This window comes from Panthera pardus, unplaced genomic scaffold (assembly GCF_024362965.1).
Source record: "Panthera pardus isolate Hobbes unplaced genomic scaffold, ASM2436296v1 HiC_scaffold_21, whole genome shotgun sequence".
Taxonomy (NCBI): Eukaryota; Metazoa; Chordata; class Mammalia; order Carnivora; family Felidae; genus Panthera; species Panthera pardus.
In genome coordinates, this window is record NW_026526777.1 from 64,037,799 (window position 1) to 64,064,690 (window position 26,892).

General features: G+C 38.2%; 1 protein-coding gene across 5 annotated transcripts in view; it reads right to left on the reverse strand.

Moving 5' to 3' along the window:
* The window catches only part of AKT3 (AKT serine/threonine kinase 3), a 305,975-nt gene that overhangs the window by 129,245 nt on the left and 149,838 nt on the right, over positions 1 to 26,892 (reverse strand). For 4 of the 5 annotated variants that reach the window (XM_053909401.1, XM_053909402.1, XM_053909400.1 and 1 more), the window contains 2 exons: positions 16,179 to 16,290; positions 306 to 450 (listed from right to left, as the gene is read on the reverse strand). In XM_053909401.1, the coding sequence (XP_053765376.1) occupies positions 306 to 450; positions 16,179 to 16,290 (257 nt within the window). Of the gene's footprint in view, positions 1 to 305; positions 451 to 16,178; positions 16,291 to 23,907; positions 24,023 to 26,892 lie in introns of those variants that run through there. The other variant, XM_019422898.2, reaches the window with a different exon arrangement.

A 26,892-nucleotide genomic window follows, 5' to 3' on the forward strand; every position in this document is an offset into this window, starting at 1 on the left:
TCTAAAATGGTATTAAAAACAATAAGAGGAAAATGCAAATTATAAACCAGCATGATGGCACTTCAGTCAACAACGACCTGAGAAGCCCTATCAGCAGTCAGTGCGAAGTGCTGAACCACGAAAATGACGTTTGAATTACTTGGTTTTAAACGATGACAGGTATTTCAGATTTACCTGGATAAACACCACCCTCACCCATATAGTTGTACCGGCCAACACGTTTTACAAATGGCAATTTTTAGTGTGTTTCCTTCCACACGCGTAAGTGCCGTGCCTGAGTAGGGGAATAAGATACTATTTTCTACCTTTCTTTTATGATGGGTTGTGGAAGCGTCCATCTCTTCCTCCCCTATGTTATCAATTTGTGAAGTTGGACTGCAATTCATTCTCTCCTCTTCTTGTCTCTGAAGTCTGTCTGCTACAGCCTGAATAGCTTCTGTCCACTCTTCCCTATAAAAACAAGTACAATTTCCCATTAATGAAGAAGGGTAAATGAATCAAATATGTCCCTTTTGTAAAATATGACATTAACACAAATAAAGTCTACTCCAGGATAATACCCCCACATACACATAAACATATCTTCTCACCCTTACTCAAAGGTGAAATTAATCCCCAAAGCATTTAACATTATAGACCTTAGGGTTGGTTGTAGGAGCATTTATTTAAATGTATATTTTCAAAAAAAGGAAAGAACTATAAGAAAATTCAGTTAAAATTCTTTAAAAGTACAATTAAATTTTATTGCCTATAAACATCTTTCCATAAGGCAAATTGACCCCCAAAAGCTTGCTGCACCTTGAAAAACTTTTTTGTCTAGCTATTGTTTAGTTCATCATTGAAATAGTCAAGATCTTTACCGTCGTCCAATATAAGTTCTAAGAAAAGGTTTTCAAAGCCAAAGCCTTCAACTGTTCCCAAATCACAGAGAAGTTTTTTTTTTTTTTTTAAATAGCCATAGTTCATACGTAAGACAGTAAGTCTCAGGAGCTCTAATTGACAGCTGTGTTATCAGATCAAGAATCATGTCTTTCCATATAAGTTTTTAAGGCAGTGTGTCAGTTTCTTAAAACAAAGTCTATGAGAATTTTGAGTCAAACTGTCTTAAATCTATAGACCAATTCCGGGGAAATTACTATCTCAAAAAATTAAATTTTCCAAACCATAAGCATGGTGTATTTCTACGTTTATTTAGCTCTTTAATTTCCCAATGCAATCTGTGACTTTCTGTGAAAAGGTCTTGCATATTTTAAATTGAATTCCTTCCGAAGTACTCTATTTTTAAAAATGTTAGTTTTCATTGAAATATATTTGACATACGGTATTATATTAGTTTTAGGTGTACAACATAGCTATTCAACACTTACATGCAACATGAAATGCTCACCACGTAAGTGTGGTAAGTGTAATTACCATCTGTCACCACACAAAGTTATTACAGTACTACTGGTTATATCTGCTATGCCTTATTTTACACCCCCGTGACTTATTTTATAACTGGAAGTTTGAATTTCTTAAACCCCTTCACCTATTTTGCCCATTATCCCATACCTTTCCCTTCTGGCAACCACCAGTTTGTTTTCTGTATTTATGAGTCTGTTTGTGGTTTTATATGTTCATTTGTTTTGGTTTTTAGAATCCACATATAAGTGAAAGTACATGGTACTTGTCTTTCTCTGACTTATTTCACTTAGCATAATACCCTCTATGTTCATTCATGTCACAAATGGCAAGATTTCATTCATTTTTATGGATGAAGAGAAATATATCACATCTTCTTTATCCATTCATCTGTGGACGGACACTGAGATTGCTTCCATACCTTGGTTATTGTAAATGCTGCATAAACACTGGGAGATATATTCAATCTTATTGAATTAGTGTTTTCATTTTCTTTGGGCAAATACCCAGAAGAATTACTGCATCATATGGTATTTCTATTTTTAATTTTTATAGGAACCTTCATACTATTTTCCATAGTGACTGCACCACGTTACATTCCCACCAACAGCGCACGAGTGTTCCCTTTTCTCCACATCTTCACTAACACCTGATATTTCTTCTGATACTAACCATCTGACAGGTTATATCTCATTGAGGTGATATCTCATTGTGGTTTTAATTTGCATTTCCCTGATGATGAGTGATATTTAGCATCATTTCATGTGTCTGTTGGCCATTTGTATGTCTTCTTTGGAAAAATGTCTATTTAAGCCCTTTGACCATTTTTTATTGCCCCAAATTATTTGGTTTTTTTTGTTGTTGTTTTTTTTTTTTGGCTTTGAGATGTGTGAGTTCTTTATATATCTTGGATATTAACCCTTTATCAGATATCTCATTTGTAAATATCCTCTCTGATCCAGTAGGTTGCCTTTTCATTTTGTTGATTACTTCCTTTACAAAAGCATGTTAGTTTGATGCAGTTATAATTGTTTATTTTTGATTTTGTTGCCCTTGCCTTAGAAAACAGATTTAAAAAAAAATACTGCTAGAACCACTATCCAAACGTTTACTACTTATGTTTTCTTTTAAGGGCTTTATAATTTCAGGTCTTATATTTAGATATTTATTCCAGTTTATTTTTGCATATGATGTAAAAAAAAAAAGTGGTCCAGTTTCATTCTTTTGCATGTAGCTTTCCAGTTTTCCCAGCACCATTTACTGAAGAAACTGTCTTTCCCCACTGTATACTCTAGCATATTTTGTCATAGATAAAATGTTCTATTCCATTGATCAATGTGTCTATTTTGTTGCCACTCCCAAACTGTTTTCCTTATCATAGCTTTCTAGTATAACTTGAAATACAATTTTGTGATACCTCTAGCTTTGTCCTTCTTTCTCAAGAACGCTTTGGCTATTCAGGGTCTTTTGTACTGCCATACAAATTTCAGCATTATTGTTTCAGTTCTGTGAAAAGATTATCTGTACATTGCTTTGGGTAGTATAAACATTTTAATAATATTAATTTTTCCAATCCATGAACATGGCATATCTTTCTAATTATTCGTGTCACCTTCAACTTCTTTCATCAGTGTCTTACAGTTTTCAGAGTGCAGGTTTTCACCTCCTAGGTTAAAGTTATTCTTTTTGAATTAATTGTAAATGGGATTCTTTTAACATTTATTAATTTTTGAGCGACAGAGACAGAGTATGAGCGGGGGAGGGGGAAAGAGTGAGAGGGAAACAGAATCCAAAGCAGGCTCCAGGCTCTGAGCTGTCAGCACAGAGCCCGATGTGGGGCTTGAACTCATGAACCATGAGATCATGACCTGAGCCAAAGTCGGACACTTAACTGACTGAGCCACCCAGGCACCTCAAATGGGATTACTTTCTCTTTTTGATAGTTTCTTATAAGTGCATAAAAATGCAAGAGATTTCTGTATATTAATTTTGTATCCTGCAACTTTACTGAATTCATTTATTAGTTCTTATAGTTTTCTTGGTAGAGTTTTAGGGTTTTCTATATATATAATATCATTCACCTACAAACAATGAGTTTTACTTCTTCCTTGCCAATTTAGATGCCTTTTTTTTTTTTTTCCCCCCTTGTCTGACTACTGGAGCTAACACTTCCAGCATAATGTTGATTAAAAGTTGTGAGACCGGACATCCTGGTCTTGCCCCTGATGTTAAAGTAAACGCTTTCAAATTTTCACCATCAAGTATGATGTTAGCTGTGGGTTTGTCATATATAGACTTTAATATGTTGAGGTACAATCCCTCTATGCCCACTTTGTTGAGTGTGAATGGAGTTGTGTTTTATCAAATGCTTTTTCTGCATCTATGGAGATGATCAGAAGATTTTTATCCTGCATTTTGTTAAGGTGCTGTATCACACTGACTGATATGTGGATACAAAATCATCCTTGAACCCCTGGAATAAATCCTACTTGACCACAGGGAATGATCCTTTTAATGTATTTTGAATGTGGCGTGCCAAAACTTTGTGACAATTTTGTGTTTATGTTCATCAGAGATATCGGCCTATAATTTTCTTTTTGTCGTGTATTTGTCTGGTTTTAGAATCACAGTATTGTGGCCTCGTAGAATGAATTTGTAAGCAATCTTACTCTTCATTTGTTTGGAATGGTTTGAAAAGAACAGGTATTAACTCTTCTTTAAATGTTTGATAGAATTTACCTGTGAAGCCATCTGGTCCTGGACTTCTGCTTGTTAGGAGTTTCTTGATTATTGATTCAAGTCTATTACTACTAATTAGTCTGTTAAGATTTTCTACTCTTCCTGTGTCAGTCTTGGAAGAGTCTCTGTTTCTAGGAATTTATCCATTTCCTCTAGGCTGCCCAATTTGTTGGTACATAATTTTTCATAGTAGTTGCTTTTAATTCTATTTCTATGCTGCTGGCTGTGACTTCTGTTTCATTTCTGATTTTATTTGAGTCCGGTCTTTCTTTTTTTTTTTTTTCCTTTTTAAAGTCTGACTAAAGGTTTGTCAATTTTGTTTTGCTTTTCAACCAACCAGCTCTTAGTTTCACTGAATCTTTTCTATTGTTTTTTAAGTCCCTATTTTATTTATTTCCACCCTGGTATTTATTATTTCCTTCCCTCTATTAACATTGGGCTTTGTTGGTTCTTCTTTTTCTAGTTCCTTTAGGAGTAAGGTTAGATTGCTTATTTGAGATTTTTCTTATTTCTGGTGGTTGTTGTTTTTAGGGAGGACTGTATCATTGTAAACTTGCCTCTTATAACTGCCTTTGCTGGACAGCAAAACTTTTGAATTGCTGTGTTTCATTTTCATCTACTTTTTTTATTTCCTCTGTGATTTCTTCAAAGACCCATTGGTTGTTTAGTAGCATGTTGTTTAGACTCCACATGTTTCTGGTTTTTTTCCAGCTTTTTTCTTATAATTGATTTCTAGCTTCATATTGTTATGGTTGGGAAAGATGTTTAATATGATTTCAATCTTAAATGTATTAAAACTTGTTTTGTGGCTTAATATGTGATCTGTCCTGGAGAATGTTCCATGTGCACTTGAAAAGGATGTGTCTTTTGTTGTTTTTGGATGGAATGTTCTGTATATATGTTAGGTCCATCTGGTCTAATGTGCCATTCAAGCCACTGTTTCCTTCCTTATTGATTTTTTTTTTTTCTGGGTAATTTATCCACTGATGCAAGTTGGGTGTCCAAATAACCTCCTATTATTATATTACTGTCAATTTCTCCATTTATGTCTGTTAATTTGCTTAATGTATTCAGATGCTTCTATGTTGGGTGCATAGAAATTTACAACTATTATATCCTCTTGTTGGATTGACCCCTTTATCATTATGTAATGCCCATCTATGCCTCTTGTTAAAGTCTTTGTTTTAGCCTATTTTGTCTGATAGGAGTATTGTTACCTACCCCAGCTTTTTTTTTTTCCCACTTCCATTTGCAAAGCATACATTTTTCCAGCCCTTCACTTTCAGTCTGTAAATGTCTTAAGGTCTGAAGTGAGTCTTTTGTAGACATTTGGATGGGTCTTATTTTGTTTCTTCCCCATTCAGTCACCCTTTACCTTTTGACTGCAACACTGAGTCCGCTTACGTGAAAAGTAATTATTGATAGGTATGTACTTATTGTCATCTGTTGGCATATAACAACTGGCATGTATAACCGTTTTCTGGCTGTTTTGAAGTTTTTCTTGGCTCCTTTCTTCTTCTTTTGCTCTCTTCCCTTATGATTTTATGGACTTCCTTTAGTGCTATGCTTGCATTCCTTTCTCTTTAGGTTTTGTGTATCTACTATAGGTTTTTGATTTGTGGTTCATATGAGGTTGATAATATAATAATACTTTGCAGTCTCCTTTAAGCTGATGTTCGATTAACTTTAACACATTCTAAAAGCACCACAGGTTTACTACAACTCTCCACAGTTTATGTATTTGACTTCGTATCTTACATCTTTATTTTGTGTATCCATTAATTATTGTAGATGTAACTGGTTTTACTACTTTCATCTCTTAATCTCCATACTAACTTTATTTTTCTTAAATTTTTTACGTTTATTCATTTTTTTTTTTTTTTTCAACGTTTTTTATTTATTTTTGGGACAGAGAGAGACAGAGCACGAACAGGGGAGGGGCAGAGAGAGAGGGAGACACAGAATCGGAAACAGGCTCCAGGCTCCGAGCCATCAGCCCAGAGCCTGACGCGGGGCTCGAACTCACGGACCGTGAGATCGTGACCTGGCTGAAGTCGGACGCTTAACCGACTGCGCCACCCAGGCGCCCCCGTTTATTCATTTTTGAGAGACAGAGACAGAGGGCAAGTGGGGGAGGGGCAGAGAGTGAGGGAGACACAGAATCTGAAGCAGACTCCAGGCTCTGAGCTGTCCGCACAGAGCCCGATGTGGGGCTCGAACTCACGGACTGTGAGACATGACCTGAGCTGAAGTCGGACGCTTTACCGACTGAGCCACCCAGGCGCCCCAATACTAACTTTATATGTGATTGATCTACTACCTTTACCATGTTTGCTTTCACCAGTAAAACTTTTCTTTAATCATTTTCTTAGTTCTCATTATCATCTTTCTTTTCTTCTGAAAAAGTCCCTTTAACATTTCTTATAGGGCCAGTTCAGTTGTGATGAACTCTACTTTCATTTGCCTGGGAAACTCTTTATCTTTCCTTCCACTGTGAATGATAACCTTGCTGGGTATTCTTGGTTGTAGGTTTCTTTCTTTCATCACTTAGATTGTTATCATGCCACTCCCTTCTGGCCTGCAAAGTTTCTGCTGAAAAATCAGCTGACAGCCTTACGGCATTTCCTTTTTATATAGCTTGTTGCTTTTCTCTTTGCTGCTTTTTAAGGTTTATTTTTTTATATCTCACTTTTGACATTTTAATTGCTATGTGTCTTGGTGTGGATCTCTTTGGGTTTATCTTGTTCAGGACCCTCTGAGCTTCCTGGACTTGGCAGTCTGCTTCCTTCTCTAGGTTAGGGAAGTTTTCAACTATGACTTCTTCAAAGTAGTTCCCCCCCCACCTTTTCTCTTTTTTCTTTTTTGAGAAGCCTATAATGCAAATGTTACTAAGTTTGATGTTGCCCCAGAAGTTCCTTACCTATGTTCATATTTTTAAAAAAATTTTTATGTTTATTTATTTTTGAGAGAGAGAGAGAGAGAATGTGTGTGTGCCCAAGTGGGGGGAGGGGTAGAGAGAGGGAGACACAGAATATGAAACAGGTTCCAGTCTCCAAGCTGTCAGCACAGAGCCGACGCAGGGCTCAAACTCATGAACCATGAGATCATGACCTGAGCCGAAGTCGGACGCTTAACCAACTGAGCCCCCAAGCGCCCCCCTACGTTCATGTTTTTAGATTCTTTTTACTTTTTGCTGTCCAGCTTGGGTGTCTTCCACAATGCTGTCTTTCAGAGTAGACTGAAATCAGACTGCTGCTGATTCCCTCTGAGGGATTCCTGCTGGGTGTGGAGGGGCAGGAGTGGCTTTGGAGGGGTACCTGACAGAGCAGGGCCACAGGGCAGGTGCTACAGTGCTAGCGAGGTAGAAGGAGAGGATCAGAACTGGTGCCTGCCAGCATAGACCAACTATACTGAAAGAGGTCAGAAAAATAGCACCAACCAGTTCTTCCATTCCCAGAGAATATTCCTACAGATCCCTCAGCCTCCAGCAAAACCCTACAATTGGTCAATAAATCTCCTTCATGTATAGCCCAGAAGCTTTCAAACTACTGCCTCTGAACTGGGTCTCAGAGCAAGTGATACTGTGCACCCTTTAAGGACAGCGTCTGTTTATCTATAGTCCTCCAACTTTCCTGGAGTTAAGACCCATTAATTTTCAAAGCTCCTGAGTTAAGCCCCACTGATTTTCAACACCAGAGGCTATGGACGCTTGCCTTCCCAGTGCAAATCCTCAGGGCTTGGGGTGTCCAATCTATGTCCTCCCAGAGGGCCTCAGCACCTTGATAGCCCTCCTGCTTGTGGGTCAGTGTGCCTGGGGTTTGGTTCCCAACTTTGTCTCCATAACTCCTACTCTTTTCTAGGTGGTTTTTTTTTTTTTTTTTAATTTTTTTTTTTTCAACGTTTTTTATTTATTTTTGGGACAGAGAGAGACAGAGCATGAACAGGGGAGGGGCAGAGAGAGAGGGAGACACAGAATCGGAAACAGGCTCCAGGCTCCGAGCCATCAGCCCAGAGCCTGACGCGGGGCTCGAACTCACAGACCGCGAGATCGTGACCTGGCTGAAGTCGGATGCTTAACCGACTGCGCCACCCAGGCGCCCCTCTAGGTGGTTTTTAAAATATAGCTCTAGCCGTGAAGAGTTGCCCTGCTAGTCTTCAGGTTTTTCTCAAAGTGAGTTGTACTACACCTAACTGCAACACTGGTGTGTCCATGAGAAGAGGTGTTCTCAGGATATCCCTACTCTGCCATCTTCCTTAAATGAAATCGGTTGAATTGTTTTCTTAGGATGTTTCTCTCTTTGGCAACATTCTTCACTTTCTTCAGACCTCTTGTGAGTTACCTAATCTTCATGCTATTGTGGAGGGTTTTTTTTTTTTTAAGTTTAATTTTCTAATTTTTCTTGGTAGCACTTACAAATAAAGTTGGTTTTTGTATGTTGACCTTGTACCCTGAAACCTTACTAAGTTGATGTATCAGTTCTAATATCTTTTATTTTTCTGGATTTTTTATACATGTGAACATGTCTACAAATAAGGACAGTTTTACTTCTTCCTTTCCAATCTATTTGCCTTTTACTTATTCTTCTTGCCTTATAATACTCTGTATCAGACCATCATTACAATGTTAAATAAAAGTGGTGAGAGAAGACATTCTTTTTTTTTTTTAATGTTCATTCATTTTTGAGAGACAGAGACAGAGCATGAGCGGAGGAGGAACAGAGAGAATGGGAGACACAGAATCTGAAGCAGGCTCCAGGCTCTGAGCTGTCAGCACAGAGCCTGATGTGGGGCTCGAACTCACTGACCACAAGGCAGGACCTGAGCTCAAGTCCGATGTTCAACCGACTGAGCCACCCAGGTGCCCCAAGAGAAGACATTCTTAATGTGTGCCTGATCTTAGAGAGAAAGCAAAGAAGCTTTTACCTTTGAGTATTATACAAGCTTTTGATAGACAGATAAGGTTTTGATAGATAGCCTTAATGAGGTTGAGTAAGTTCCCTTCTATTCCTTGTCAGCTGAGTGTTTTAGTTATAAAAGGATATTGAATTCTGGCAAATACTTTTTCTATATCTGTTCAATGACCATGCAGTTTTTCTACTTTATCCCACTAATATAGTGAATTTAGTTGAATGCCTTCAGAAAATGCAACTGAGCTCTTGGATAAACTCTATTTGGCCACAATGTATTATTCTTTTTCTATATTTTTTGAATTTGACTTATCAAAAAGTTGTTAAGAAATTTTGCGTTGATGTTCACAGGTATATTAGACTATAGTTCTACCTTCTTATGCCTTTGCCTGGTTTTTGAAATAAGGGTGACCTTACAAAATAAGTTGGAAAATGTTCCCTTCTCCACTATTTTCTGAAATAGATTGTGTAGGACTGGTAATAAATATTTCTTTAAATGTTTGATAGAACTCACCAGGGAACCATCTGGACTTGGGAGTTTTCTTTGAGGTAAGGATTTTAAGTTATTAACCTCAATTCTGTTCATGGATATTGGCTATTCAGGTTTTCTAATGTTTTCTTGGATTGATATTGGTAATTTGTGTCTTCCTTCTCTCTTTTTTTTTTAAGCAATTTTCCAAGATGTTTCTAATTCTTTGGTTTATTGATTTTTATTTTTGTTTTCTATTTTATTGATTTCTGACCTCTACTGTTTCCTCCTTGATGTTTATTTTGGGTTTATTTTTCTAGTTTCCTAAAAAGGAAGCTTAGGTTATTGGCTTAACTTTGTTCTTTCCAAATAATAGGCATTTAATGGTTATAAATTTCCCTCTAAGCACTCACTTAGCTACATCCCACAAATTTGTATGTGCTTTGCTTTCACAGTTATTCATCTAAAAACAATTTTCTGGGGCTCCTGGGTGGCTCAATCGGTTTAGTGTCTGACTTTGGCTCAGGTCTTGATCTCACCATTCATGAATTCAAGCCCCGCATCAGGTTCTGTGCGACAGCTCAGAGCCTGGAGCCTGCCTCAGATTCTGTGTCTCCCTTTCTCTTGGCTCCTCCCCTGCTTGCACTCTCTCTTCCTCTCTCTCTTTCTCTCTCTCTCTCAAAAACAAATAAACATAAAAAATAAATAAAACAAAACAAAAAACCCCCACAAGTTTCTAATGGCTCCTATGAATTTTGTTTTTGACCCAATGATTTTTAAGAGGTATAATCCATTTTCAACTTAGCTACATCTTTTTTTTAAAGTTTATTTATTTTGACGGGGCACCTGGGTGGCTCAGTCAGTTGAGTGACTTCAGCTCAGGTCACGATCTCACAGCTCGTGAGTTCGAGCCCCATGTCGGGCTCTGCGCTGACAACTCGGAGCCTGGAGCCTGCTTTGGATTCTGTGTCTCCCTCTCACTCTGCCCCTAAGCCACTCGCATTCTGGCTCTGTCTCTCTCAAAATAAATAAACTTAAAAATTTTTTTTTAATGTTTATTTATTTTGAGAGAGAGGGAGAGCACACATGCATTGGCAGAGAGAGAGGAAAAGAGAGAATCCCAAGCAGGCTCCACACCGTTAGCGCAAAGTCTGACATGGGGCTTGAACCTATGAACTGTGAGATCATGACCACAGCTGAAATCAAGAATCAGATACTCAACCGACTGAATCACTCAGGTGCCCTTATTTTCAACGTACCTCTTCTTTATACTTAAAGTTTATTTCTTATAGATAGTACATAAGTGGTCCTCATATTTTTAATTCTGAAACTCTCTGCCTTTAACTACTGTGTTTAACCCATTGATATTTAATGCAATTATTTATATGATTACACGCAGTCTACCATTTTACTTTTTTTACACTTCTCCTTTCTTTTTCCCCGTCTGTTTTTGTTTCATTAAATTTTTTCACAATTCTATTTCAATTTTCCCGTTGGCTTTTCAGCCATTTTTTAAATATTATTTTTATATATAGCATTAACTTCACACGGTCAACCTACATAATATATTCTGGATTAATTTTTTATGATGCTATTTCTCCTCATATTAGCATTGTAGTCATCAGATGCTTGCTTTCCTTTTAGCAATTATTCTTGAAATTATAACATTCATCCTCAATTTAGCAAAATCTAATATAACATGTCCACACTACTATGTCTTCTTAGAAAATGCAGTGACATCATAAGACATTAACCCCATTTTCCCCTCAACCTCAATTTGTATGTTTTTACTTCAGATTTTTTTATTCTTTACACAATTAAACCACAAAATATTATTATTCATAAGATCAATATTCATTTGGTTTTATCAATTTATTTACCATTTTTTTTTTCATTCCTTTCTGTATCTCTTCTCCCATCCAGGATTATTTTTATTGTGTGTGAAGAATACCCTATTAGTATTTCCTTTTCTGCAAGTCTGCTGGTGAGAAATTCTATCAATTCTTGACTGAACTTACTAAAATATTTAATTGAAACATTTCCATCTTACTTTCATTCTTGGAACATATTTTTGCTCATTACCACTTATTTTCATTTAGCACTTTGAGAATATCGTTCCATTATCTCCAATTATCATTCTATCCCATATATTCCAGGTCAAGTATTTCTACTTCTATCACCTTTTAGTCTAACTGATGCTCCTTTGAAGACAAATTATCTTTTTTCTCTATCTGCTTTGAGAATTTTCTCATTGTCTTTGTTTTTAAAAGTCTAATGGGATTAAGTGGGTTTTCTCTGTATTTGTTCCTGCATGGGCTTTATAGAACTTCTTCAATATGTGGTTTGGTATCTTTAGCCATTTTAGAAATTTTTCAGCAACTATCTCTTCAAATACTTTGTGCCCCATTCTTACTCTTTTTCGAGACTCTAATTACGTAAACGTTAATACCTTTTCACTGGATTCCTTTCATCTTACATTCCACTCTGACTTATTTTTATTCTCTATCCTTATTGCTTCATGTTTCATTCTGGATATTCTGTTATAACCTAGGTATGAGTTCCTATTTTCCCTAATGTTAGGCCTAATCCACTGCTGAAACCATCTACCAGCACAAAGAATTTTAAATATCTTATTTTTCAATTTTAGAATTCCCATTTTATTCTTTTTTATATCTTCTAGCTCTCTGAATTTCCCAGCCTTAACTTTTATTTCCTTGAAAATACTAATACAGAGTTCTTTTAATTTCTGTCTGATAACTCCATTATCTAGAGTGCTTATGAATCTGATTCAGTTGTCTGTTTTGTCTCTGTGGTTTGTGAATCTTTGAATCCTTGTTTATTTTTTTAATGCATATCGAACAACGTACATTGAAATTGTAAATAGTTTAAGATTGGTTATATTTGCTTTTAACAGGCTCCTAGGAGACTAGCAAAAGTGGATCATGTTAACCAAATTTAAGACCTGAAATAATTTAAAGTAGATTTCAGTCTTTAAAAGATAAGTTTAAATCCAGTTTATCCTTTCTTCTTAGTGCCAACCTAAAAGGTATTGATGTACCATGACCCCTCTTTGGTAGGCCCTGGATTCCAGAATGTGACTCCTAGATCTGACAGCTACTCCACATGTTAACAAATCAGACAGTTCTAGAATTGGCAGGGATCCCAAGTAAAACAGTGGGCTCATCTCTCTAGGTTTCACTCTTCCATAAAGTTTTGATCCCATAATTCTTCACAGCCAAATTGGCTCTTGTATGCCTTTTTTTGTTTGTTTTAAACCATTTTGTCCACCTTTTCTAGGAGTTCTTAGGTGGACTACTGACCTAAATTACCTTATTCACGATAACTAAAATATATATGTATGCTCTACAAAACAGTATTGGGTCCAAATATCACACTAATGAAAGAAAGCACGCAATCTTCTTATTACTAAGTACCAGGAAATGTACTTAATTTGGGAAACAGAATGCAGACCCCGATGAAGCAAGTAAACTTATCTTTTTAATTTAATTTAAAAGAATATACTACTTATATGAAAACTAATTTTCGCAAGAAAACATCTAATACATGTATGTGACTAAAGCCATGGTGTAATATGAACTTAGGGTCATGGGGAAACCTTGGCATTGTGAAGAAGTATAAGAAAGCATTATAGGTAAAATGATAACAAGTATGCACTAAGAACAGTGGTGTTCTAAGGCAAACAATGTTAAGTTTTGAGTGGGGACAGAGGAGAGGAGTGATTTGTAAGCAGAGATGTACAAGATGAGCTGGGACAGAAAGAAACAAGCAAGGGAAGGTATTTCTGAAGGGGCAAAAGAGCCAGGAAGAGCCATAGGCAACGTGAGAGTCCACTATGGAATCAGTAGTTGGGAAACTATAAGTATAGCTCACCACAGCTGAAACACGTGCGCACATAAACATGTGGGCATGAGTGCAATAGGGCCATCATGGTGATAAAGAAAGTGATTAGCTCTAAGAAAGGAAAATAGCCTGGGTCTGTAAAGTGGATGTTCCAGTATGACAAAATAAACTATATACGAAAAATCATATTTAACAGTAAGTAATTTGAAATGCATTCATTAAAACCAGAGAAAAAAATAAATGTATCTGCTATCATGAAGACTATTAAATACTGTTTAAAAACAAAATAACAGGGGCACCTGGGTGGCTCAGTTAGTTAAGCGTCCGACTTCGGCTCAGGTCATGACCTCACGGTTCATAAGTTCAAGCCTCGCGTCAGGCTCTGTGCTGACAGCTCGGAGCCTGGAGCCTGCTTCAAATTCTGTGTCTCCCTCTCTCTCTACCCCTCCCCCACTCATGCTCAGTCTCTTTCGGTCTCTCAGAAATGAATAAACATTAAAAAAAATTTTTAATATAATAAATAGAATAAAAACAAAAAAAATAATTGTCCTATCAGAAAGGAAGAGACAAAATTACTATTTATCTGCAGATGCTATGCCTACAAAAACTAAGAACATTTGGGGGAAAAAAAAATAATGGAATAATAATGGAAGTCTTGCTTTACTATATGTTTCCTTTTCCATGAAATTGTTTTTCCTAATTTTCTTACTTCTACTTATGGCCTTTTCTTTCCATTAGAAGTTAAAAATTTTATAGGGCTTCTCTAATTAAAACCATGTGGTCTTAGTGCTGGAATGACAGAAATCAAAGGCCGGGGGGGGGGGGGGAGAAAAAAACTAAAAATACAAATATTTATGTACATGTGCCATCCATAATGAGTGAGGACAGAATGGATTATTCAATGAAAAGAAATGGACAAAAGAACAGAGCTGAGACAGTGGTCTCATCCTTTGGAAAAAAAATAGATTCCAAACTTCCATCATTCAATAAAACAAATAGACTTTTTTTTTTTTTACATAGATTAGAGATACATATTTCATTTACAGCAAGGATGGATTTTAGACTGGCAGACAGAACACAGAAAATATATAGCTTTCCTAGTTCTCACTACATCTTTCTAAGTCTTCATTAACATTAAAGTCGTATAAAATCTCCAGACACCAGATTCTAGATGAATATAGAAAAACACACTCCAATGGTAAATCTAAATATGCTGTTTTTCATTTTTACTAAAACTGCCTTCTAGTCATAAATGCAAATAAAAACTGATTGTTCAGAAAAGTAGTGTGATATAATTGCAGGAACTATTTTGAAGTCTTAAGATATGGCATAAATCCAGCTTTGCAAAAACATAAATGGCAAAATTAATCATGCTTCAATGGGATGTTATAAATCCACTAAGAATCATATTTTCAAAGAATGTACAGTGACATGGGAAAAGTTCCATTCATTCAGCCAGTCAACAAATACTACGTCGGATCCTGGACTGTGTTATAAAGATAGAATGTTGAGCAAGGAAGATACAATCCTTGCTAGTCAAGAATCTCACAGTCCAGTGAGAAAAGCAAACAGAGATTACAGTGGTGATACACCAGACATAAAAGCTGTAGGGAGATACATAGTATATAGAAGGGGGGCCTGGCTCATCTACAAGACTCAGAGGTTTTGTAGAAAATATGATATTTTAAGCTCAGATCTGGCAGATAAATAGGTATTAGCCCAGCCATGGTTATGAGTGGAAGCATAAGCAAACTGAGGACTTAGCATCTAGAAATGCCCAAGGAAGACAGGGTAGACAGGGGAAAAAAGACATCTCAAATTGTATGTACACTCAAGACCTAAATACATCTGCACAGAGTAAGACTGGAAGTGTAGGAAAGAATTATCTATCCTTAACTGGGATCATAAAATTACGAGTGATTTCTAGTCTGTTTTCATTTTTCTTTCTTTTCTAAAGTAATCACATATTATCATTCACTGTTCATTGATCAAAAGGGTATTATTAAAATAATACTTTACTGTTTACTAGGTCTTGAGGGAGGTTGTTTTTGGTTTTTGTTTTAAATCTTAGACAAGTCTCTTAAGACCTAATTTACTCATTTGGAAAATAGGGCTAACAACATTTAACTTCACAAAGTTGCTGATTTGGATCAACTATGATAATATCTGTGCAGGGAAATGATTCTGTGGTTGTGGTTGTTGGACCGAAGTCAGAACCAGAGCACAAGATAAGAGATTATGAAGACAGATTTGGGGGTGGGGGTGGGGGGGGCAGCGGTTGTAGAAATGCGTAGATCAGGAGGATGAAAATATGGCCCTGATGAAGTCGTCACTCTCCTCTTTAGCATGAGGACGGTCCACGCCAATCTATCCTGGTAGTTTTTTCTCGCGGAGCTTAGCCCCAATCTCATAATCCTTCTCAATGTCATACTCCAGGCCGCCACCAGCAAAACGTCACACTGCTTGAAACCTTTTGCTGTTACTAGCCTCAGAATTCCAAATATGAACACAATTCTACCATTATTTAAGGGTAGTTTAGTTATAAAAATGTCTTAATTTATATTTTAGTTGGTGAATGTCCTGTGCTTTGCTAAGAAGCGTATCTCACAGCAGTTCTAGAGGCTTTGATTTAGGGTGTTGCAAGCCTCTGTTATTCATTATTTATACCAGAAACAGAATTATTAAGGGACTATTGGATTTTACAAATATGTTCACATATATTTACAAATGGTGAAGTCAGATACACATATATCTTTTTACCGATTGTTGCTTTTTCACAAAATAGGAAAAACATTTCTTACCTTTCCTCTGGAGTATCTACATGAAATGTTCTCTCTATAACAGTGGTCCACTGGAGACATCTGATAATAAATGTGTTTGGCTTTGGTCGTTCTGTTTTCATTAACTGGCATTCTAGAAATGACATAAAATGTCTCTTTGAATATACTTACATTTAAACCAGGAAGTAAAGATTTGAGAACTACAGAGTTCTACTCTATGCAACCTCTCAGCTTTCCAGGGCCCTCCATTGAGGGTTGTTCACAATCTGACCTCAGTATTTCCATTCCATCATCCATTCTGGCCACATGCTCTATTAACCAGCCAAACTGGACTACTTACTTTCCCCAAACACATCTTACTCTGTCCTGTATCTGTACCTTTTGTTCCAGCAGTTCTTATTATCTGGGGTGCTGGTCACTGATTTCACCCCTCCCCATATTGCAATCACTTACAGTTGAAAGGTCCAGATCCAATCCCACTCTTTGCAGGAAGCCTTTTATATCAACCTGGTCCTAAACCAAACATTCACCTCTCCATATTCTCATTACTTATTATCATATCCCTCATTTTTCACTCAGTATAGACTATCTTGTATTATTATTTATCATTTAAAAAGGTATCCTTATCCCCCTGGATTATAAGCTTTTCTACAGTATACACCACTTAAAAATCTTAGTAAGCACAGCCCATAGAGCCAGTTCATCAAAAGTGATAAATTAAGTCAGGGAATATCTCAGAAGATTTCAAAGAAGAGGAGGAGCATTCTGTAGTGGCTGAAAGTGTGGATTCTAACACCAGTATTCTTGGATTCAATTTCTTTTCCTACCATTAACTATGTAACCTGGGACAAGTTAATTAACCTTTCTGGTCTGTAAGTATCAAAGGGGAAACAAGTAACTACATCATAAAACTGGTGTGAGGATTAATAATAAATCAGTAGGATGCTGAGACTAGCATGTAACACATAATAAGTTGTCAATACATGTCAGTTATCATTATCAGGTGTATATACTGAGCAGGACTTTAAGGATACGCGGTAGTGGCCAACAAGACAGAATAGGGTAGGGTTGTTTTACTGACACTGCTCTTTTGAAAGAAACAATTTCCCTGCAGCTGACAAAGTCAACTGTGTTTTCTCAGTGTTTATCTATTCTGCGGTCCCTCCATCACTAGCAACTATCGACCTCCGTCTCTCTTTATAGGACTCAAGTCATTGAGCACATTGGACCAGTTCCTTGTTGACTCTTTGACCTAAAAAGATCATTCACCGAAGGGTCTCCACTTAGTTTTCTTCTCGTGTCTAATAAGATTTCACAGTTTCAGCCATCATCTCTTGGTTTACCGATCTAAAACTCCACACTTCTTTCCATCTTGGATCTGTATTTCGTGATACCCATGATTAACTATACAGTGGGTCAATCTACCTGGCTGAATTACTGGTATGACACCTAACACCTACTATCTTTTCCCCTGATTCTGTTCCTCCTCCTGGCTTTCCTAATTTTTCCACCATCCAGACTCAAATCATGGGGTGCTCCTCTTTGATACTGGTAGTATTTGCCAGGACATGACTTTTCCAGCAATGCAGTCCTACTTCAGACTCTCACTGCCAAATGCCTACACCTCCCAGGTGCCATAAAACCAGCTCTTCCTACTCAGAAATGTGGAAGGGCTAGATCCATTACTGAAGGCTAGAAACTGTATTCTAAAAGACATCAGAACTTGGCAACTGTCACGATGAGCACAGGGTGAATCACTGCTTTGTACACCTGAAACTGGTATTTCACTAACCGGAATTTAAATAAAAACTTAAAAAAAAAAAAAAAAGACATCTGAACTCATCCAAAAGTGAGCTGATTGCTCCTACCTTTGCCCCTCCCCCCTCCGCCACCCTCCGCTCTAGCTCTCTCCATCTCAGATGATGGCACCTCCATCCCCTTAAGTGCTCAGGTCAAAAGCCCTGGCACCACCCTTAACTCCTCCTCTCTTCTCATATCTCATCCTGGAAAGCCTGTTGGCTCTGCTTTCCAAATGTATCTAGGATCATTTCTCTCCTCTCCCACTGTCTGGGAACAACCCATCATTATCTTTCACGTGAACGCGCCCAGAACTCGAGTAGCTCTCTCTGCCCCTCACTGTAGTCTGTTCTCAACATGAGTGGCCAGAGATCTTAACATGATCGCCTGCAAGAATACATTCTGCAATGCTTCTGATTCACTAAGAATAGAAGACAAAGGCCTTGAAATGATCAACAAGGGTCCTACATGATCTGGGCCTCCCACCCACCCAGCTTAAGTTTCTGACCTCCCAACCTAGTCAGTATTCCCTTCCAGGCCACCCTGGCTTTGGTGCACTTCCTCAGATAGGCGCTACACCCTTTCTCCTAGCCTTGTGTCTAGATGTGCTCTCTGCCTGGCATTCTGTCCCCTCACACAGCCCACGGCCGACCAAGTCTCAGATCAGATCTCACCTACACGCGACCATGCTGCTGAAATTCTGTGATCTGCACCCTTGACCCAGGCCTCCCCAACCCCTCTTACCTGCTCTACTTTTTTATTTCACATACGTTATCACCCTCAAACATATGAAATGGCTTAGTATCTTTTTTGCTTATTGTCTATCTCCCCAACAAGAATGTAAGCTGCACTGATAAGATTCTTAGCACCTAGAACTGTGCCCATCTGTGCCTAAACACTATTTTTCCCCAAAGCAGACACTTACCAAATATTGTCCAAGTTGGATGAATTCTGATAGGAGTACCTAACAAGAAGGTAGTTTTGATGATATAAGAGGAGTAAATTTCTGGAGCAACTTCCTTATGCAGATAAGAAGAGAGGATTTGCTAGACAAGCAGAGGGCTGGCTCTAGTCAGGAGTATAGACTATTTAGTGAGAGAACAAGACACTAAGAGCCCCAAAGCAATCAAGGGTATACATGCAAGTAGAAGCTAGTAGAGAGGATTTGCATATTACTTCTATTTTTTTTCCCCCAGTGAACTGGGATATAAAGCCATCTTTAAGAATCAGGTTGAGAGGTGCCTGGGTGGCTCAGTTGGTTAAGCATCCGACTTCGGCTCAGGTCATGATCCCGCAGTGCATGAGTTCAAGCCCTGCATCAGGCTCTGTGCTGACAGCTCAGAGCCTGGAGCCTGTTTCAGATTGTGTGTCTCCCTCCCTCTCTCTGCCCCTCCCCTGCTCACACTCTGTCTCTCTGTCTCTGAGAAATGAATAAACCTTAAAAAAATTTTTTTTTTTAAGAATCAGGTTGGAAGAGGGTCGCCTGGGTGGCTCAGTCAGTTAAGCATCCGACTTCAGCTCAGGTCATGATCTCACAGCTCATGGATTCCGGCCCCGCGTTGGGCTCTGTGCTGACAGCTCGGAGCCTGGAGCCTGCTTTGGATTCTGTGTCTCCCTCTATCTCTGCTCCTCCCCCACTCAAGCTCTCTCCCTCTCTTGCTCAAAAATAAACAAACATTTAAACAATGTATAAAAAGAGATTCAGGTTGGAAGAGGATGCGCTGAGGCTCTGAGAAGACAGAAGGTACATAAGAGCCCTCTAGGAGAATAGAAAAGCGAACAGACTAGGGAACTGTAACACGACAGCGGGGCAGCATCAGGGGCCCGTTGGAATTTCACAGTCAAGAATTCACATGGTTGCGTGTTTCCCCCAGATGTATTTATTCAGCTACATGGGTGTGGCTGGGGCATACAGAGGACTGGATTTCAGCAAAGCTGTAATTTAACCAAGTAAGTTTGGCAAAGCAAGAAGCAAAAGAGAGGAGTCACGGCACCCTGATTTAGGTAATCAACTGGTGAATTCAAAATGGGTAAGAAAAGTGAGAACCTGGTGGTGTGCAAAATAATGAAAAGGTGGTAGAATCGACAGATAGTAAAATCTGTTCCACAGTTAAATATTACAGCGATGTCACATACTTTTTGAAATATGAATGTTAAAAACACCAAATACAGAATGTCAATTTATATTTTGTTTAAATCTGAAAGTTCTAAAATACTGTACTACAAATACTATAAATACTATATACTATACGTTTATACCTATAAAGCACAGACCCAACCTGATTCTCTGTGAAGACCACTGTTCTTCCCATTTCCTACTTCACAAAACTCCTATTAAGTTTCCAGTCAGTTTTTATACAGTTCAAGTGACACCCTAGTAGAGAAATTACTTAGAAGTTAGGAATTATGTGCAAACCTTCCCCATAACACCTAGGACGCAATAGCACGTAAGGGGACACAGGACATACCTCATGACTGAACAACTGACTGAGTGACTTTTAAAGTAATGAATAGAGGACAGACACAAGATGGGCAGGCCTGACAGAAATACTCAAGGGTGAACTCTATGGACTGTATGAAGCAGAAATAGGAAGAACAGATAAGGGAAGTAAGAATGCCCAATCCAAGTTCACCTACACTTCCGTTTACTTAAGGTCACTCCTGTGGTGATGTTAAGATGACTAAGACAGCAGACTTTAAAATCAGAGTGTCAGAGGTGTCTGGGTGGCTCAGGTGGTTAAGCATCTGACTTCAGCTCAGGTCATGATCTCACAGTTTATGGGTCTGAACCCTGCGTCAGGCTCTGTGCTGACAGCTCAGAGCCTGGAGTCTGCTTCTGCTGTGTCTGTCTGTCTGTCTGTCTGTCTCTCTCTCTCTCTCAAAAATAAATAAAAACTTAAAAAAAAATTTAAATCAGAGTGTCAGACTCAAATCTAGCCTCTCTCACACCAGCAGTGCTGTGATGCCATGCAAAGCACACCTCCAAGCCCCCAGGTTCAGGAATTAAAGAAAGACTTTAAAGGAAGCATATTTTCAACACTATACCTAAGTGAAGTTTAAGGGATATACTTTTAAAAACTTCTCAATGCTATAATTTAACAACCTACTTAAAATATTACATATGGGATTCTAAGTGATTATCAATTAACATAACTTACAAAAGTGATAAACAAGTGATTAATTACCATTCTCTAGCAGACCACTGGAAAGGAACTTCTTAGAAACGAATAAACTATTTGTATTTACATATAGGATGGTTTTGGAAAAATACTAAAATAATAACACAATGACCTAAGTAGTTATGCACAACTTGGCTATTTGGACTAAACATGCTAAATATTCATGGCCTCAACGACCTATACCAATTCTGGGCCAGCCACTATGTAAGACTCTGGGCATAGTATAGTAACAAAAATGAGTAAGAGACTCTCTACAACCTATAGCACACACCAAACTCTGTTATTAATCATTCAACATCCAATTGCAACACATGTAATTGTAAAGTAGTACTTCATTCATGGCTTAAAGGTTTCAGTCAGGACCTTCTGAAGCCTAGCTGAACAGAAATGTTATTATGAACACGTAGTTTTTACTACTTTGTTTTTACAGAAACAAACCTATGTTTTATATGTTTCAATATGAAATACTCTACAAATGAATCCTATTTCAAAATGATACAGTAAAAGAGATTGAGACAGTAAAAGAGAGAAGCAGTTACCAAAAGCTGGCTCAAGATATTCAATGGTACTCGGGTCAGTACAAGGGAAGAGGGCACTCTATCTCCGTATCGGGTTTATTGCTGCACAAAGATGTAGTCAAAGAGCTGAATCTGAATACAAAACCGTTGACACTGTCAATTACCATGTTTAAACAAACAAGTGAGCCTTGGGTTCTTTTATGTTAACCAAAATATGGAATCATGAACACATCCTACAGCTCCCTGTAAAATGAGAAATACAGGAGTTTTCAGAATATGGTTCATGTCTGAAAACTCTCATTCTTAAAGGAGACTCTTATTCTTAAAGGGAATGGTGGCTGATAAGTAGATTAGCTAATACTTCTTCAGAAGAATATTTTCTTTTTAATTACGGGAAAGTTCCCAAATCAAGGTAGGCCACATGAAAATTCTAAAATCAAAAACAGCAGCTTTGAATAGCAATTCTAAAAAGCTATTAACCAAATGATTAGCTATGATTTCTGGAGCTATTTAACACACAAGAAAAAAGCAAGTGTTCTCATATAAAATGCCAGGCAGCTAACTTTTATTATATCATAACCCATCATACCTTTCAGCAAAGCATTTGTTACACTGGCACTTAAATTAGGTATCCTAGTTAAATTCACCTGAGCAAGTTAAACTGCAAGCTAAATTTCAAGTGTTCTGCTTATGTTTACATGTTCTGAACCACAGACACCCAAGTATATTTGAAGCTGTAATCACTTTGTAAACCTGGAAGCCAATTAGAGGGATTGTAACACGCCAAATCAAAAAATTACATACCAAAAAGAATCTTTTTTATATCTGTTCAGAATTTATTAAAAGATTAGGTTTTATTTCAACCTCTATAACCCTTTAAATACTATTTTTTTAAATAAGTTCTAATAGGCAACATGAAAAACAAAGGCATAATAATAGATTCTATTTATAATGAAATGGCACAATGAAATAATGCTGTCAGTTATAATGACCATAAAGAGGGTGTATTTTTGAGTCCTCAAATATAATACTATTATGTATATTCTTTTTTTAATTTTTTACGTTAATTTATTTTTGAGAGAGAGATACACACAGAGCACAAGCAGGGGAAGAGAGAGAGGGAGAGAGAATCTGAAGCAGGTTCCAGGCCCCAAGTTGTCAGTACAGAGCCCAACATGGGGCTCGAACTCATGACCCATGAGATCGTGACCTGAGCCGAAGCTGGACACTCAACTAATTGAACCACCCAGGCGCCCCTAATTTTAAATGTACAATTCTATGGTGTTATGTACATATACAATGTTGTGTAGTCAAGCTGGTTTTTAACTCACTGATTTATTTACTTTCATTGTATAAATTATCTATGCTTACTGTAGAACAATTCATAAACAGATATAGGTAAAATGAAAAGAAAATTAACCAACATCCTACCACACAAGTATAACCACTGTTAAGGTTTTAATGTACATTCCTTCAGAACTTCTCTAAGCATTTTTTAAAAATAAAAATGAGATCACAACATGTAAGACATATTATGTAGGTGCTCTGCTCATTTAATATGTTGCAAATTTTTCATTTCAGTAAATGAAGGTCTATACCATCCTAATTTTTTAAAGCTTATTTATTTATTTTGAGAGAGACCATGCAAGTGTGAACAAGGGAGGGGCAGAGAAAGGAGAGAGAATCCCAAGCAGGTCCTGCACTGTCAATACAGAGCCTGATATGGGACTTGATCTCACGAACCATGAGATCATGATGGTAGCCTTAATCAAGAGTCAGAGCTTAACCGACTGAGCCACCCAGGCACCCCTACATCATCCTATTTAACAATGGCACAGAACCCCATGATACTCAGCTATCACAGTGGGCAGCTTATTATGATAATATGCACAAAACAAACAGAAGTGGATTATTTAGATGTAAACAGGATAACATCTAACCATTTTAACACAGCCTGTTCTTGGGTACAGTGTTCAAATCTGAAAAATAATCATAAGTGCTAGTTCTGGATCAACTAAATAAGAAAAACTAACTTCTACTTAAAGTATGATGAAACTGGGATCTAATAATAAAATTGTAAAAGAATCTAACGAGAACGTATATTGGATTCCAAGTTCTCTAAGAGCAAGGCCCATACTATTTCATTACCTATTACTGTGCCTAAACACAGCAGGTCTCATATGAATACATGTAATGAGAGAACAGATGACAAATTTTGTCATGTGACAAGTTAATGACACTTTGAGAAGCAATTACCAGAGAATATTCCAGAAGAAGGGACTCTCCACAGGTCGCACAGCCTCGTCTCTCTGCTCAGTGAATGCAGAACCAAAGTGGGGGTCATATAGAACCCAGAACTCTTCTAGACCAGCAGAGCCTTAATGTATTCTGTTAAACAAGCCAGCTGTTAAACCTATTTTAGGTGACAACTGGAAAAAACCCAAGTATGAATTTCTTCTTAGATATTATTAAAGAGCTCTAAATTGATAAAATTTCTAAATTAATAAAATCCACCTAATAAAGGTAGACGGTGATACTGTAACTATGTGGGAAAATTCCTTATTGTTTACATAGAATTCAGGGATAAATGTCATAATACCTGAGTTTACATGAAATATTTTAACAAAATGATAATGTAAGTCTGATAAAACACTAACTGTTAGTTAAGTCTAGGTAACGGGTAGAGGAGAATTCATTAAGCTATTCTATTGTATCCGTACATCTGAAATTTCCCATCATCAAAAGTCAAAAACGGAAACCCCCTCCAAAATAATATTAGATTCTTTCCTCAAAGTACTGTATCCAAAACAAAAAACAAAACAAAAACCCCCAAAGGCTTAAATGGCTGACTGTGGAAAAGGAAATTATTTTTAAAATATAAAATATACATGAGACTATCTAAAATAAAGGCTCTTCTGGTTAATTAGACTCATCTAATGCAATTTAAACTTCAGAATATTTCATTGGGCATTTAAGTTTATAGGAATCACTGCTGGAATAATTGCTTTATTTCGTACCAACTCTAATTTACAACGTAAATGCCTCGTGCTTCTATTTGTGCCAACGGGACAGTTTCTAGTCCCACACGCTCATCACCGCATCGCCATTCGCACCAAGGGGCCTAAGCCATAAATACGCACCCACACCAACACGCGCGTGCACTGCGTGCTGATCGCCCTGCCCTCACGGCCCATGACTCAAAACCACGAGGTACGGAACTGGCCTTCGTCGGTCGCCTTTCCCTAACCATCAGTAACGCTGCGGTTACCGTCTCTCCTAAAATCCCTCGTATCTCTTCCCTGTTCTTGTCCCATTTTTCTGCTGTATCTGATGCTCTTGGCCCCCCTCCTGCAAGTCCCCTCCCCCCGCACCCCCAGGACACTGACTTTCCCGGTTTTGCTTCCATCCCTCTGATGGCTCCAGGGTCTTCTTTCTCAGGGTCTCTTCCTCCGTTCCTCCGAACGGAGCTGCTCCCTTAGGCTCCGTCCTTTGTGTTCAACTGTGCTTTTGTGATCATTTTGTCCTTAGTAAGTTCATTCACTAAATGAGTATTTATCGTGTGCCCACGGTGTGCCAGGCACCAAGCTAGGCCCTGGGGGTGGAGCGGCCAACAAAACAAAGTCCCTATTTTGGCATAAAGCTTCTGCTCCACTGAGTGGAGGCGTGGTCAAGCTATAACCAAGTAAAACAAGGAATTTATTAACCTAGTACTGCTTGTAAGTATTACGAAGAGAAATGAGGCAGGGCAACGAGTTAAAATGGCAGGCAGGCGGTACTACTTTAGAACGAAAGGGTAGGAAGTCCTCCCACGGAAAGGAGGCTCCGGTGCAGCCGTCTGTGGGAGGAGGCTTCCGGTCGAAGGCACAGGAAGTGCACAGACCCGCAGCGGGAAGGGGCCCACAGATGTGTCCGAGAAACAGCAAGGAGTCCAGGGTGGCTGGAGTTCAGGAAATGGTAGGAAATGAGGTCAGGGGGATCTTCAGTGACCTGGGGAGGGCTGCGGATATAATCCTGGGGGAGCTCTCCGGTGGCTTTGCCTCAAATGTCACCTGATGTCTGAAGACTCTCAAACCTGAACCTTCCATATGGCAAAGCTGGCATTGCTTTTCTGAGGCCCTATTATCATCCCATTCTCAACATACCTAAAAGCGTTTCATATTTTCTTTTATCGTCCGCACTGAAAATTACCACATTGACACAGTGTTTCTATTCAATTTATTTCTGTATCATTTTCCTAATCACGCAATAAACACACTCATCTTTGACTCTTCTGACCCATAGCTAAGCCACATTCATCTTAACAATTCTTTCAGAAACGTCTGTTTTCACTGCTCAACCAGACACTCATTACCAAAATCGGGATCCCTGAACTGGCCTCCCAGATGGTCTCCCTTCCCCCACCCTTCTCCCTGTCCAAGGTGTCCCAGTATGACTACAGGCCTGAGCAGTCTTCCTCAAACTCTTATTCTATAGACGATTCTCCTTCTCAAAAATATACAAGTCTCTGCAGGACAAAGCTCAACCCCACTACTCACTCATAAGCAAGCCCAAATCCTTTTCAAATTTTATTCCTTACTATAAAAACAATAAGGGGCACCTGGGTAGCTCAGTTGGTTAAGCGTCGGACTTCCACTCAGGTCATGATCTCAGAGCTCGTGAGTTCGAGCCCTGCGTCGGGCTCTGTGCTGACAGCTCAGAGCCTGGAGGCCTGCTTCGGATTCTGTGTCTCCCTCTGTCTCTGCTCCTTGCCTGCTCACACTCTGTCTCTCTCTCTCTCTCTCAGAATTAAGTAAACATTAAAAAAAATAATAAAAACAAAATGAATACCCCACCCAAAAAAACTACTAGAATTCAGAACTGAATTCAGTAAAGTCACAGGATACAAAATTAATACACAGAAATCTGTTGCATTTCTACACACTAACAATGAAGCAGCAGAAAGAGAAATTAAGAAAAAAAATCACTTATAATTGCATCAAAAAGAATAAAATATCTAGGAATAAACTTAACTAACCAAGGAGGCTAGAGACCTGTACTCTGAAAACTAAAAGACATTGGTGAAAGAAATTGAACATGGCACAAATAAACGAAAAAATATTCCATGCTCATGGATTGAAAGAACGAATGTTGGGGTGTCTGGGTGGTTCAGTCGGTTAAAGCATCCGACTTCAGCTCAGATCATGATCTCACAGTTCGTGGGTTTGAGCCCCACGTCGGGCTTTGTGCTGACACCTCAGAGCC